The sequence below is a fragment of the Diceros bicornis genome, chromosome 6 (genome assembly GCF_020826845.1).
Source record: "Diceros bicornis minor isolate mBicDic1 chromosome 6, mDicBic1.mat.cur, whole genome shotgun sequence".
NCBI lineage: Eukaryota > Metazoa > Chordata > Mammalia > Perissodactyla > Rhinocerotidae > Diceros > Diceros bicornis.
In genome coordinates, this window is record NC_080745.1 from 68,289,468 (window position 1) to 68,303,990 (window position 14,523).

General features: G+C 53.9%; 2 protein-coding genes across 2 annotated transcripts in view; one reads left to right on the forward strand and one right to left on the reverse strand.

The window, feature by feature from the left end:
- Nucleotides 1-6,158, forward strand: part of PDCD11 (programmed cell death 11) — a 45,601-nt gene extending 39,443 nt beyond the window's left edge. Inside the window, exons 28-36 of the mRNA XM_058543921.1 lie at nt 384-506; nt 908-1,181; nt 1,393-1,509; nt 2,204-2,353; nt 2,574-2,824; nt 3,558-3,726; nt 4,320-4,473; nt 4,896-5,061; nt 5,809-6,158. Of these exons, the coding sequence (XP_058399904.1) occupies nt 384-506; nt 908-1,181; nt 1,393-1,509; nt 2,204-2,353; nt 2,574-2,824; nt 3,558-3,726; nt 4,320-4,473; nt 4,896-5,061; nt 5,809-5,980 (1,576 nt within the window). The 3' untranslated portion in view covers nt 5,981-6,158. The remainder of the gene's footprint in view (nt 1-383; nt 507-907; nt 1,182-1,392; nt 1,510-2,203; nt 2,354-2,573; nt 2,825-3,557; nt 3,727-4,319; nt 4,474-4,895; nt 5,062-5,808) is intronic.
- Nucleotides 6,159-7,277: 1,119 nt separating this feature from the next.
- CALHM2 (calcium homeostasis modulator family member 2) lies at nt 7,278-11,349 on the reverse strand. Its single transcript, XM_058543926.1, is given in 3 exon segments — nt 7,278-8,384; nt 8,386-8,499; nt 9,840-11,349. Coding segments are annotated over 3 exon segments (972 nt in total). The 5' UTR covers nt 10,395-11,349; the 3' UTR covers nt 7,278-8,081.
- Between the last annotated feature and the right edge of the window lie 3,174 nt (nt 11,350-14,523).

The window sequence follows — 14,523 nt, forward strand, 5'->3', positions numbered from 1 at the left end:
GTTTGGTGTTTTGGACAGAGAATATGGCATGTCCATGATCATGATTTGTGAATGTCCCGTGAAATCACATAGTGTTCACAACCACCAGACTTTACAGCCTTCCTTGCTATAATTATGTTTCCTCATTCTCTTTCTAGCAGTTTGTGGTTTATACACTGTGATGCTGTGATGTGGGGTAGGGGGAATCCTTCAATCATATCTTCATTATGCTTGATAATTTTTTCCAGTTTATAAAGCCCTCTTTATCTTATTGGATGCCAGGAACTTATGTCTGTTTAAATCTTGTCACAATTTTGGGTCACTGGAAAAGTGGAGGCACTAGGCTTGGCTGGGACTCTGTTGCTGTATTTGTGACCACAGGACCCTTGTCTCTCTCCTGTCAGCCTTGGCCCCTCAGTTGTGGGTTTGGCCCGGTACCCGCAAGTCTCCCAGTACAGCCCGTCCAAGAAAGCCCTGTATGACACATACCTCCCTGAAGGGAAGCTGCTCACAGCCAAGGTCCTAAGGTAGGTGCCTTCTCTCTCTCTCACTCCTTTCTCTGGGAGCCCTCGGAGGAGATTTAGAGGTAAACTTTAGACATAGTGGTGAATGCAGTGTTCAGATAAATGAAATCCCTGTGTTTGGAGCTTTCTACCTCATCTTCTAAAAGCAGATGTAGAAACTTTTCTCTGCATAGGCACCTGTTTTTGGGGACGAAGTAGGGGACCACACAGCCGCCCCCTCTATTTTTCTGCTCAGCACGGTAAAATGTACGAATCGTTCCTAAGAATAGTGAATGGATTCCAAGGCAAGTGGGTCAGGGCCCAGGAAATTCTGGGCTGATCAGGAGAGAAAGGCCTGGGCTGCTTGCTGTCTCTGTTGTAGTCTGTAGTCTTCATTGTCCACCTTCCCTCTCTCCCTGTCATAGCCTGAATCACCAGAAGAACCTGATAGAGCTGTCATTCCTCCCCAGCGACACTGGGAAGCCGGATGTGTTTCCTGCCTCCCTAGAACTGCCACTTCTAAAGCAAGAGGAGAGGAAAATAGAGGCAGAGGAGGTGGACCACAAAGGAGAGGAGAAGGAGAAGAAGAACCAGAAGGGGCAGGAGGAGGCGCAGCTGCCCGGCAAGAAGAAAGAGCCCCAGAAGCCACATGCGAAGAAGCAGGGCAAGCGGCCGCACCTGGAGTCTGAAAGTGAACAGGTGCGTCCCCCAGGGAGGTGGCCTCCCCTCACGTGGAAAGGAGGGTCCTTCAGAATTCAGCCAGGCAGCTGCCTAGACTTCTCTTGGACTGAGAGCAGCGTGAGTTTGGAGGCCAGGCGCTGGGTGGTGCCGGGAGGGCATTGCCCCAGGCCGCCGGAGGTGCTGCTGGGCAGGAAGGGTGGCTCGGCATTTTTCCCACCTGTCATCTCAGGAAACAGTGAACAAGAAGCAAAGGAAAGCTGCTCCGTCTGAGGAGGATGACAGTGGTATTGAAGTGTATTATCGGGAAGGAGAAGAGGAGATAGGAGAGACGCGTGTGCTTCCCAAGGTGAGGGACGACACTGAATGGGGGGAAAAGGCTGCTCTGGGGAGGGAAGTCCTTGGTCTCCTGCCTCAGAGCTGGGCTGTCTTTGGCACCATCCTCTTCTCTAATTTCCTGTAAAATATGGGAAGGTGGGGCTACTAGTTTTCTCAGTTGGTCATCAGCTCCCTGAGGACAGGGACCCTGTCCTACCCATAGAGTGGGCTGCATAAAATAAATTCTAATCAATGTTTATTGAGTGGAGCTTAATTAAATTAGTGGGGTGGGCAGACAAAGAGGGGACTTGGCCTTTCTGAGCTTGTGTCCCCCTCTGAAAAATGAGAATAACTCTACTTGAACTGAGAGGACTGGGTATGTAGGGCCTTCCCAGACTTTAGGTACTCACATCCCTACCACCCTCAGAACATTTGTCATATCTCTGTCCTGGCTGTACTCTTATTTTATACATGTATGTTATTTTATGCATGTATGTATATGTGTATATGCATACATATCTGTTTTGAAACTTTGTTACCTAAATGAATTTATTTACAAAGAAAGCTTTTCCATCACTACTATAAAGTTTGGCCAGTGGACTGGGTCCTGGCTTGGCCCTGGGAGGAGAGAGAGGTGTCTGGGCACGGTGGGAGTCCCTGCTTTTCCAGGTGGGAGGGGCTGGGGAACAGGAGTGCTTTCCTCATATACCTCTGTGTTCCTCCAGGAGAAGCAGACCAGGCCAGCAGAAGTGCCCCGGCTGCAGCTGTCTTCCGGCTTCGTTTGGGACGTGGGGCTGGACTCTCTGACCCCGGCCTTGCCACCTCGAGGAGAGAGCTCAGACAGCGAGGAGGACGAGAAGCCTCAGCAGTCCACGGTGTCGTATTTTGCAGGGCTTTGCCGTTTTTGCAGGGACCCCTTGGTGCCAGTCCCTGTGCTCTGTCCTAGCCTGGGTGTCTCTTCCGGCAGGTGGGGCAGTCTCAGGCCAAGGAGTGGTTATAGAGCTCGTGCACTGCCCTGCCAACTCTCAGTCTCCACCACAGCCCTCCGCAGGGTCTGAGGAGCAGATTACTCACTTGTTTTTCTGCCTTCCCTAGCAAAAGAAGAAAAGCAAGAAGGAAAGGGAGTTGGAGAAGCAGAAGGCAGAGAAAGAGCTGTCCCGCATTGAGGAGGCGCTGATGGATCCCGGGCGACAGCCAGAGTCAGCAGATGATTTTGACCGACTCGTGCTGAGCTCCCCCAACAGCTCCATCCTGTGGCTGCAGTACATGGCCTTCCATCTGCAGGCCACGGAGATCGAGAAGGCCCGGGCGGTGGCTGAGAGGGCTCTCAAGACCATTTCCTTCAGGTCTCAGCTTTCACCCCTGCTTTGGGGGCAGTCTTTCGACAGGGAGGGCCCTGTCTCCCCAGGTGGCAGGGCTTGCCGCCTCTGGGTCATTTCCTCCTCTGCAGCCCGTTTGGGTGGCTGCCACTAGGGGCCCATGGGTTCCCCGGTTTTCTCTCATAGATGGGCCACCTGTGAAACAGATCTGCTTATTTATAATTTATAGTCCTCTTCACTGAAATAGCTAAGGGTAACAGTTACAAGAGTCCCTACACTTAAATAAGGTGCCCAACTTGGAGCAGAAGTAGAACAGGGAAACATCTCTCCCCATGCTTGGGTGAAAACCTTGTAGTTGGCCATTTTCCAGGCAGAGAGTAGCAGGAGTTTCCTGAAGGCTAGTGAAAAGAATGGTGATCCTTTGCTTCATTTTCTTAGTGTGGGGAGAGAATCAGACCAGAGATTCTGCTCCTTCCGGCCCTACCCTCAGGCCAGTTTAAGGTTTGGTAGGCTTCCTTCCTGGGAATGGAAGCAGAAACCAGGGGAGCCCCAGACCCGGCAGTTGAGGGGTCGGGGTTCCTACTTCTATGTGAGCTGCAGTGGGAACAGGGTCTCTCAGTACCTGCACTTGGTGTGGGAACTGAGGACAGGGATGGAGCTTGGGAAGGAAGAAGTAGTTTCAGTTGACATCCCCAGACGAGTGTGGGGGGTTCATTGGGCTGAGATGATGGAGCTCACATGCTGCCTGCTCTCCCTCTAGAGAGGAGCAGGAGAAGCTGAACGTGTGGGTGGCACTGCTGAACCTAGAAAACATGTACGGCTCTCAGGAGTCACTGAACAAGGTCTTCGAGCGGGCCGTGCAGTACAATGAGCCTCTCAAGGTCTTTCTCCATCTCGCTGACATCTACAGCAAGTCAGAGAAATTCCAGGTAGGAGTCTGGGCCAGGTGGCATGCTGCTGGAGGGGCCTCAGCCGCTTGGAAACTAACTCCTGGGAGTCACAGAGGCATCAGGGAAGAACCCCCGCTTTCTGGATCCAGTCCTGCCCCAGGCTTGCTCTGTGACATCTGGGCCCTAACTTGCTCATCTTCCAAGTAGGGGAAGTGATTTCTCCCAACCTCTGCTTTAGGAATGAGGGGTGAAGGTGAGGGAAGTGAAGGGACAGTGGACCCCTGGTGTGTATCCCTTGGGCTGCTGACAGGGGTGTTATAGACAGAAGGCAACAGACATTTCAGCCCAGTGTCCCCTTTTCCATCTCTCCTGTTTCCTCTTGTCATTCTCATATTCTCTCTTCTGGTCTTAGGACCTCCTTAGTAGGGAGCCTCTCTGTTGTGTTAGGCCTCCTCATGTGGTCTCCCCATCTTTGTGAGTCTGCCCTTTCTCCTCAGGTATCTAGAATTGGGCCTACACAGTGATTGGAGTCTGTGAGCCCATGTCCACCTTTCCATGAATGTAGCTAACATCTCTATTGTTGCCCCCTGTGTCGTATCACACTCTCTTAGCTTACCTCGTTTTTCCCACAGGAAGCTGGTGAACTCTACAACCGGATGCTGAAGCGTTTCCGGCAGGAAAAAACTGTCTGGATCAAATATGGTGCCTTTCTTCTGCGGAGGGGCCAGGCTGGGGCCAGTCACCGTGTGATGCAGCGAGCCCTCGAGTGCTTGCCTAATAAAGAGCGTGAGTGCTCATTCCCACCTACTGGCCCAATTCCTGAACACGTTAGGCTCTCTGATATGTGGGCATGGGGATTGGGGGTGTTCTCATCTGAGGATGGTGTTAGGAAGGCCTTGACGAGGGTACATAGTTCTCTCTCTGTTGATTATATGCTCAGGAACTTAATGCATTTTGCATTTCAAATGCTAAACTACGAAGGTGGAGGAACAGAAAGCCATTAGCGTTAATTCTGTTGCCCCTGCCCGTCCCCCCTTTCTGTGCCCAGAGAGTAGGGTTGGAGTCATAGATCAGTGCCCGTCTGTTTGTTTGGTCCTAAACTCACCCTGTCCCTCTTGTCAGCAGGGAGTCATGAGTCAGACTCTGTCCCTGCAGCACGTTGTGTTGTGGTGATAGGTCTATCTGCTTTTTGTGTCCTCTGCCTGCAGATGTGGATGTGATCGCCAAGTTTGCCCAGCTTGAGTTCCAGCTGGGGGATGCAGAGCGGGCCAAAGCCATTTTTGAGAACACGCTGAGCACCTACCCAAAGCGCACGGATGTGTGGTCGGTCTACATCGACATGGCCATCAAGCATGGCAGCCAGAAGGAAGTCCGGTGAGAGGGGAAGACAGACCAGGGTGAATTCCCTTTGAGGGGCTGAGGGACATGGGCCACGCTGATGAGTTTTAGCCCCACAGCAGCTCCCAGCCTCCCCAGTTCTCTTACTCTATCTGGAAAGACAGCTTTGACATGACATAACAGGTCCTATGGCATTCACTTTTCCAACTTCTTTTTCTGCCTCGGGCCAGCCTCTAGAACTTTGGGTCTGTGTCTGGAACTAGGCTGGCCCTGGCCTGGGAGTCAGGAGACTTGGGTTTCCATCATAATTAACACTGTGCCTGGCTCATTGTAGAGAGTGTTCACAGGCCTTATGCCACTGTTGTCCGCCAGCATCCCCACAAGGCGAGAAGGATTAGAGATGGGTAGACTGAGGTCCAGAAAGAGCTAGTGCCTTGCCCAAGCCCATCATTGAGTTTTAAGCAGAGCTTTTCTCACAGATCCATATCTCATTGTTTGCCCCCATCCCAGTAGCTTTGTCCTGATTCATTATGTGACTTCAGGCTAGTAAGTCCTTTAATATCTCTGGGTGTCTGTCTGCTCATCTGAAAAGTGAGGGTGGGGTTGTCTCTCTCCTCCTGCACATGATGGGAGTTTATGAAGGTAATAAAAATAAAGATAGAAGGAGGAGTGCTGGATAACAGAGGGCCCTGGTCCAGAGCCTGAGAGCAAGTGGGGGAAGGCTTGCCCAGAATCGTGTGTCCGGGGACCAAGAGGCAAATGCTACCCTGCTCTTCCTCACAGGGACATCTTCGAGCGGGTCATTCACCTCAGCCTGGCCCCCAAGCGAATGAAATTCTTCTTCAAGCGCTACCTGGACTACGAGAAGCAGCACGGCTCTGAGAAGGACGTGCAGGCAGTGAAGACGAAGGCCCTGGAATACGTGGAGGCTAAGAGCTCTGTGTTGGAGGACTAGCGGCAGGCCGGCTCCGGATGGCCACCGTCAGCAGCGGGCCAGCCCAGCCGAACCTCAGGCGTCTGGGCAGTCGAAAACCTGTGGTGCCTGAGGACTCTATTTAAGTGCTGCTTTTTCTGCAGTACCCTTGGGGTAATCCTGTTAGGATAAAAAAAAAGTTTGAGATTTCTTATAACTACTTTTTGCTCGTTTTAAGTATCAATTTATTTCTTCCTTTTTCTTTTCTGGGGCTGCTCAGTGGTTGCAGGCAGCAGGCTCTTGGACTCCCAGAAAAGCTGAGGGCTGACTCCTGACGATCTTGTGGTCAGGATCCCACTTTGGCCCTAGGAGGCTCTTGGTCCAGCCAGAGAGGGTCAGCAGGGTCCAGGGAGTGGGCCTCCTCCCCTGGATCTTGGAGTCTCTGGGCATTCCCTCCGCCTCAGCTCAGCTAGTACCTTGTGCCCTTTTGTGGAGGCCATGAAACTGGGACAGGAGGACTCTAGAGGCAGAGCCCAGAAAGGAAGATTGGAGAACCTGGGCACCTGAGAGGAAAGCCGCAGATACTGGCTTAAACCACCTGGTGATGTCTCCTCTCAGGCCCACCAGGGCCAGAGTACCCAGGCTTTCCAAATCGGGCGCCTCATTTGTGAAATGGGGTTAAAAAGTCCCACCTTGAAGGGTTGTTCTCTGGATTAAAGGAGAGCTTGTATGTTGTGTGCTGCCACAGGGCCTGGCAGGGAGGAGGCTCAATGAGGACCTAGACTGACGTGTTGTGTGGCTTTGGGGAGAGCCCCGCAGATTCTCTATAGCTCCTCTGGGGAGAGGTTGCTGGGCAGAGGGTATCAACTGGCTTGGTGGTGGTTCTTAAGTCCTGAGGCAGAGGGGACTTGACGGGCCCACCACACCCACACCTCCCTGTGACGCTGGTAAAATTCCCAGAGAGACAGTCTCTCTGCCTCCTGTGATAAGTAATAATCCTGTATGTTCCAGAGTTCTTGGAGGCCAGCACAGACCCAGCTAGTTGTTGAAGCCAGTTCTTTTTTGGCTTGGTCTTGAGAAAATTAAACGTTTTCTTTAGCAGAGCTTTAAATGTCCTGAGGGCTGGAGAGCTTTTCCATGGGAAATGACTTGAGTCATAAGCCAGGAAGCAGGACAGAGACAGGGAAGAGCCTCAGAGGTTTTAGAGGTGGTGGAGGTGATCAGGCAAGGGCGGGCATGGGAGGGAGGTGAAGCCAGGGCGGGCCTGGTTCTTGGTCTGATGACCAACAGTGCTAGGTTACAAGAGCTAGTCTGCCCTACTGAGTGTAGGATCTTCCAATTCATGAAATTTAAGTTGAGCTTCCCTCTGAGAAAGGCCAGGCTCTGTCTGTCTCCCAGATCAAATCAGATGACTGAATCCAGTTGCCAAGGGATCATCAACCCCAAGGCCTTCCCACATGTGGGAGGGAGCACCTGGCTCTCCCTGCACCCTTGCCCTCCCATCCGTCCATTTTAGTCTTGCCCGGAGTCTCTCTGTCCCCTTCCCTCCCACAAGGGATAGGATTTGGGCCTGTCCCCATGACTACCAGCCTGCTGTGGCATGGCTTATCCAATCATGCAGACACCAAGATAGTCCTTTATACTAAGAAAAGCTTTATCAAAAATTTAAGTATACAAAGTAAAGCCAGAGGCATACATTGGAAGGCAGCTGTCTGTATGTAATTCCACACAAATTAACTGCACAATATCCTATACGAGGAGCCTACTGGTGAGTTTCATTGTCACCTGGCTCTGCTGGCAGGGCTTCCCAGCCTGGGAGTCCCACCAGTAAAAGGTCATCCACATTGTAGTTAATGAAGGACCAGTTCCGGGAAAGGGTCTTTTCACCAACGCTGTTGACCAAGTGACTGGTGGCAACAGGAGAGGGGTTTCTTCAGGTCTGAGAGCCTTCCTGTCTGAGCTGACTATGTTGTCTGCTAGCTCTCCTCCGCACCCTAGGTTACCTTGTGTGCCTTTCTCCTGGCCTGTTTGCCCAAAAAGCTATGGTTAAAAAAAAAAATCTTCAGATGCTGATATGAGCTGGCAGTGGGGTTCAGTTTGGGACCAAGTTCTGTCATTTGCAAAGAGCGTGGGAACAGGCCCCTTAGGAGGGAAGCAGGGCCATCTCTACGTTGTCCGGGGCTGTGCCATTGCCCGCCAGACCCTGGGCCCACTTGTGCAGGCGGCTGTAGAGTGGGAGGCCCTGGTTCTCACGGTACAAGTAGACGCCGGTGATGGCGTTCCACTGTGGCCGAGGCTGTGTGCCTTCCACTGGGAACTTGGCAACCAGCTCCTCATCGTCTTTGTTGAGTGCCACGAAGCCGAAGAAGCGGCGCACGTTGCTGGCAGCCAGCACCCGCGAGTGCGCCTCGGCCGTGCGCTGGAAGAGCTGGTCCTCGTTGGCGCGGGTACTGCGCCCAGTAGGCCTCCTGGCGGTAGCTGAGTGGCGAGCAGTAATGCTTGAGGCACTTGGTCAGGAACACCAGGATGGCCACCACGCCGATGAGCAGCCACCCGAAGAGCTGGCCAGAGAAGGGGCAGGGTTGAGGAGGGGCAAGGAGCTGCCTGACCCCTACCCGCCCCAAGAAGTAGTAGAAGGAGCAGGTCAGGCGGGGTGGGCTGGGCCGAACCTGGGCCTCAGAGCCCCCGGACAGCTGGCTCTGGCACTTACCTGGCCGCAGATTCTGCTTCTGTAAGGGAAGCGGGCCCTTCTGGCTGTGACTCCACCTGTTTGTCCTCACTCCCTTGAACTCACACTTGCTCTGTTCTTAGCCTTTGCCTCCTGCATTTTCTGCTGCCATTCCTTCGGCCCTAAGGGCCCCCCTCCACATCATCTCAGCCCATCAAAATCCAGCTCAAACTGGCAGGCTCAACCCCGATGCCACCTCCAGGAAGCCTTCAAAGGCCCCTCTGAGAGCAATCTTGCCTTCTCCGAGTCCCCAATGGCCTGGTTCCTCTTACACATCACTCGGCCTTTTTTGGAAATCATTCATAGGCTCGTCTCAAATGCTCGCTGGCCTGTGAGCCTATTGAGGGCTAGGGCAGTCAGGGTCATCTTTGTTTCCCCATTCAATCCTGTACAGATCATCGTCAAGTAAAATTTTTGTCTCCATCTACCATCTTCCATCTCCTTCAGTGCTGTGTCTAGCCCTTCCTCTGTCTACCTGTGTTTCTTATGTACCTGAGAGGAGACCTTTTAGAAAATCTTGCGCTCTTTCCTGTCTCTCCCTCACCCTCTGCTTCTCTAAGTTAACATTTCCAGCTCAGTTTTTTTGCTTCTGCTCGGTCGCTGCCCTTGCCCTCTCTCCCCTGGCCAACCTCCGCTCCCTCCGAACGAAGCCAAGGCTGAGGCTAGGATTGGGGCAGCAGCTGCTGCTTCCTGACTTGACTCCCCTTCCTGGCTCAAGGGACTCCCCTTATGTCAACAACACTTGAGGCTGACTCAGTGACTCAGTCCTATCCTTCCTGGCATAGGAACAAGCTCATCCCCAGAGCCAGCCACACTCCATTATCAACTCATGGCTGACAGCAGATGTTTCATAAAGCTTGCAGGGGTTCATGCTCAATCTGGCTGGAATAAGGGGCTTAATCTGTGACTGGGATGAAGGATCAGTCTAAGCCAGGAGAATGTTCCTTTAATGTTTAAAACTCTCTTATTTGGGACTGGAATTGACCCTTGCCCCACCAAGCACTAACCTACAGTTAGCCAGCTCTGATACATGACACTGATAATCTAGTGCTTTCCTGGAGACCCCAGCCTCTGAGGACCAACTCCAGCTTTAACATGGGGCCATGCCGGCACGTCCCCACCAGCCGCCACCTAGGCAAGAAAGAAAAGGAGCATCCCTTTACACAGCCTTACCTGGGACTCGTACTTGAGTCTGCGGCTGACCTCCTCCCGGAAGCCTGACAGGTTGGCAGGGCCCTCCCCACAAGGGAACCTGGCCAGGATTTCTGTGGCGTGGGCTGGTGGGAAGCCCTCTTCCCCGGCCGTGAGTGAGGAGGGGTCCACGAACTCGCTGAGAGCACAGACATAGGCCTCACCGCGCAGCAGGGAGATGACAGACCAGGTGACAGGGGCCACAGCCGCACGGCCCAGGATGGAGCTTAGGAGGAGGAAGTTGGGGGCAGCTGAGCAGTTCTTGGTCCTCCGGTACTGGCACTCGGCAACTAGGTTCCAGGTGTGGTTGTTGAGGATGACACCGATGAGGAATAGTGCCAGGGCAGGCACACCAATGGCTGTCAGCCCGTACAGGTAGTTTCGGGCTGGCGAGCAAGGGCAATGGAAAGCCACCACAGTGAACAGCTCCTGGCTGCCCACTGTGCCCAGTGCCACCAGTCCGTTGAAAATCATCACATCCTTGCTCTTGAAGAAGAGCGATAGGAAGCGGAAGTTTTCTGCAATCAGGGCTGCCATGGTGACAGGTTGACTGGGGGACTGACTGCAGGGGTGGAGGCAGCAGGAGACTGGGATCAATGGTTCCTGGTGGCACTAGGAAGGAGCTCAGGCTGGTGGGCACCTGAAGGCAGGGCACAATCTTGCCATTTATCCCCTACAGTGGCCGGCCTGGTGCTTCCTGTGGAACAGTAGGTGACTGATAAATGTTTGCCTCTGAAAACAGGGATTGAGGCCTGGCTGGTGAGAAAGGAAGGAGACTCGGGAAGCCCTGAGGCCCGGGAGGAATGACAGTAGCCACTGTTCACTGAGCTCCTACTGTGTGTCAGGCACTTTACATCCCTTGTTGCCCATCCTCAGGATCCCACACTGTAGGGATATGAGCTGTCATATCCCTAGTGTACATAGAGAAGGTGGAGGCTTCCTGGAGGGGGGTGGCTTGCCAGGGTCACATATAAGTGACAGAGCTGAGATTCAAGCTCAGGTCTGTCTCCCTCAGACACTTAGGTTCTTGTCAGTACCACAAGCTTCCCTTGAGGCAGGGATTAGGAATGGCCCTGTGGCATTGGGGAGTGTGGGATGTTGACTGGCTTTCCCTTTGGGATTCCAGGTAGTGCTGATATACTGAGAGACCTAGGACTATTTGGAGGGTATGTCCTCAAGGCCTCTAGCCCTGTGGGTATAAAAGCTGGAGTGGGTATCCTAGTGGAAAAGGGACTTGGACTTGACCCTGTGATGTGGGGTGGGGTCGAGGAAGGGGCCTTGAGTCAGTGATGAGCCTGGGGCAGCATCCCTGGAGTTTATAAGAACCTTTTCATTTTGGAGGCCTCAGGCTCTGGGCTGGTTTAGGAGATCCTGGCTCTCAACATACTTCATGACTTTTGTCTCAGTTCAGTGTCCTCATCTGTGAAAAGAGGATAAATCGTTCTGGTCCTTGCTCTCCTCTTAGGGATGCTGCAGGGAAAAGAAAGGGAATAAATGATGCCTGATAATTGTCCTACGTGTGAAAGCTCCATCTCTCACCCTGTCGAGTCTTCAGGGTGGCTCCCAGAGGTGAGGTGACGGGGATGATTCTCTTTCCTGCAAAGATCAGGACACTAAGGCCTAAAGAGGATCAAGTGCCCTGCTCGAGGCCATTCAAATATGGGGGTGCCTGGGCAGGACTTTTGACCACGAGCTGAGGCCTGGGAAGTGGACACGGGTGGGTTAAACTGAGTCCTCCATTTTCTGGGTCTCCTACTGACCTTGCTCTGTCCCCATCTGTGAGAGCCCTAGCGCACCTCCTCTTCCCCACCCGTTACTCCTTCTCTGTCCAGCAGCCTTGTTCCACCCAGGGCCCTGGGCCTGGGGAGCGCCCAGCCTGCCAGCGACAGGAAGCCTGGATGAAGGCTAAGGCTCGGCCGTGTCCACCAGCGCATCTTGAGCCTACTCTGCCTTGGCCTGGGCTGCAGCAGTGCTGGCAGCCTGCCAGAAAGTGGCCATGACCTCAGGCTACAGCCATGATCTGCCCCAACTCCCTTCCCAGGCTCCACCTACACAAGCCAAGAGACAGGCCAGGGTGTGGCCCCATGTCTTTTTCCCCATCCCGTGGGTGAAAAGCAAAAGTCCACAGAGGGAAGTGGAGGGATGGGGTGGCAGCAAACGAAGGTGGGGAGACCTCCCCATATTTCCTTCTGTGCTTCCTCTCTATACCACCACCCCTCACAGTCTCTGCCAAGGCTGCCAGATGGGCCGGGGCAGAGCGGGTGGCCACGTGGGGTGCCAGGAGCTGGAGGAGGAGGAAGGATCTGACTCTTCCCCCAACTCACAGCCCCGGGGCTCCAGTCTAACTCCCTGGGAAAGGGAGTTTGTAATATTGCTGAGGATGCATGGGTCAAAGGGAAACCCCTCTCCCTCTTTGTCTTCCCCTTTTGGATTCAAGGCTCCTATTGAGCTCCCCATGGGGACCCTGGGTTCATAAACCGCCCAAAGTGGGGTACAAGATGTCTGAACACTGGTGGGTGGTGAGCAGAGGAGGGACCAGGCCATCTTCTAAGACTTCTGCCCCTGTTCCCCAGGCCAGGGATGGGACCTCCTCCAACAACAGAGCAGGAGACAGGCCCCGGGGAAGGGGGGCAGGACTGGCCCTGCCCAGAGCGGGGGGCCTCAGCTAGAGGCCTCACTCCCCCGCACAATCCCTCTGGGCAGCCTCACCTGGCACACCCCAGGGAGGGGCCCTTCCTTACCTGGGGCCAGCTGCAGGCACCAGTGGCCTTGGCCTCCACGGGCTGGGCTCTCAGAGCTGCGCAGACATCGGAGCCCTGGGGCGTCGGCTTTCAGGGCGGGCCGCCTGAAGTGCTGCCGCTATGCCGTCCGCGGGGGCTCCCTCCCGCTTCTGCCCAGGAGCAGGGCGGTTGGGACCAGCAGGGCTTGGGGTAGGTGGTGTCTTCAGAAAAGTTTAACTCCGGAAAAGGGGAAACAGCGGGATGGAACGTGAGTGCCAGCGAATGGAAAACAGCTCCCAGGCGCCAGGCAGAGGCGGGCGGGCGGCGAGGGCGGTGCGAGAGGAGAGGAAGTCGGGGCTTCTGAGCCTTCCTGAGCAGAGCTGCCTGGGACGGCCTGCTGTGCTCCGCACCAGCGGGACCAGTTCAGGGGCCAGGCAGGGGGCCTTCAGGGAGATCTGGCCTGGGCCTGCCCTCCAGGCCACTTTCAAGAGCACCCCCTGCTTGACTCCCACCAGATAGAAGCTGCCAGAACGAGAGCCCAGCAGGGTTAGGGGTGAGATGCCATCACGATGCTGATTCCTAGCAGGAGACACAAGGCCGGGAGCCCCCCTACCCTATTCTGGCCTTTCTCCCTCAGAGCCATCTGGCCACTGACTGGACAGGCCCTACCCTGCTGGCTCTTCTATCCATACTTCAGCTAACACCCCTCATACTGCTTCAGATCTTGGGAGAGCTGATGAGTGAATTCTGGAGTCTAGGGATTCTCTGAGCTCCTGTGGGCAGAGCTCTAACTGTTGGGTGGAAATTACAAGGAGGCAGGTTTCTGAAGAAGCCCTTTATAATGATCAGAGCTGCCCAGCCTGTCCCAGAAAGTGGTCATGAGCTCCCCATCTGTGGGATTGTGCAAGCTGAGGCTGAAAAGTCACAGGTCAAGAATGCTGAAAGGGGGAACCCTGTGCAAGGACAGGCTAGATGACCCTTAGGATCAAGGGAGAGACCACCCTCCCAGACTCCTGTCAGCTCTGCAATGCTTGTGGTTCTATGACAGTGGAACTGCTGAGTGACAGAGTGGCCTCCCTGAGCTGGACTTGTCCATGTGTGGTATGAAGGAAAAGGACCAGTGTTTATTTTTCATATCCTACCTAATGTGCTGAACACTGTTCCAGATTCTTCCTCAAAAGTTATCCTCCTCTATCCTCACCATAATCCTGAAAAGCATATCTTTTAATATCCATTTTATAGATAGACACTGAGGCTCAGAGGGATTGGGTGACTTGCCACAGGTCCTACAGCTCTAGTGTTTGAACCCAGGTCTGCCTGACCCAAAGCTTTACTCTTTCCTTCACATTTGTACCTCCCAATACCTCTGGGCTGTCTTTTCCCACTGGAAGCCTCCCCTAACCAACACACACCTGGCCCTTACTCATCTGAATCTTCCCCCTCATTCAGGGCCTAGATCAACTCCCATCTCCTGGGGGCCGGCCCTGTGACGTAGCGGTTAAGTGCGCACGCTCCGCTGCTGGCAGCCTGGGTTCGGATCCCGGGCGCACACCGATGCACCGCTTGCCAGCCCATGCTGTGGCTTCCTCCACGTAAAGTGGAGGAAGATGGGCACAGATGTTTGCTCAGGGCCAGTCTTCCTCAGCAAAAAGAGGAGGATTGGTATGGATGTTAGCTCAGGGCTGATCTTCCTCACCACACACACACACACAAAAAAGTCCCATCTCCTGGAGGAGCCTCTAGTGCACCTTGGCCTTCAGGGCTCGTCCTCCTCACAAATGATTAAAGGAGGGAGACTGGATCTCAGAAGTGGGAATAGAGGGAAGGGTGCATAAGGAAGAATGGAAATTATTAAAACAACGTTATAAGGCTCAAGATTAAAATGAAATCTTAGCAAAGTGGGACTTACATCTCAAAGATATCTGAGGGGGCAAGAAACCTATATT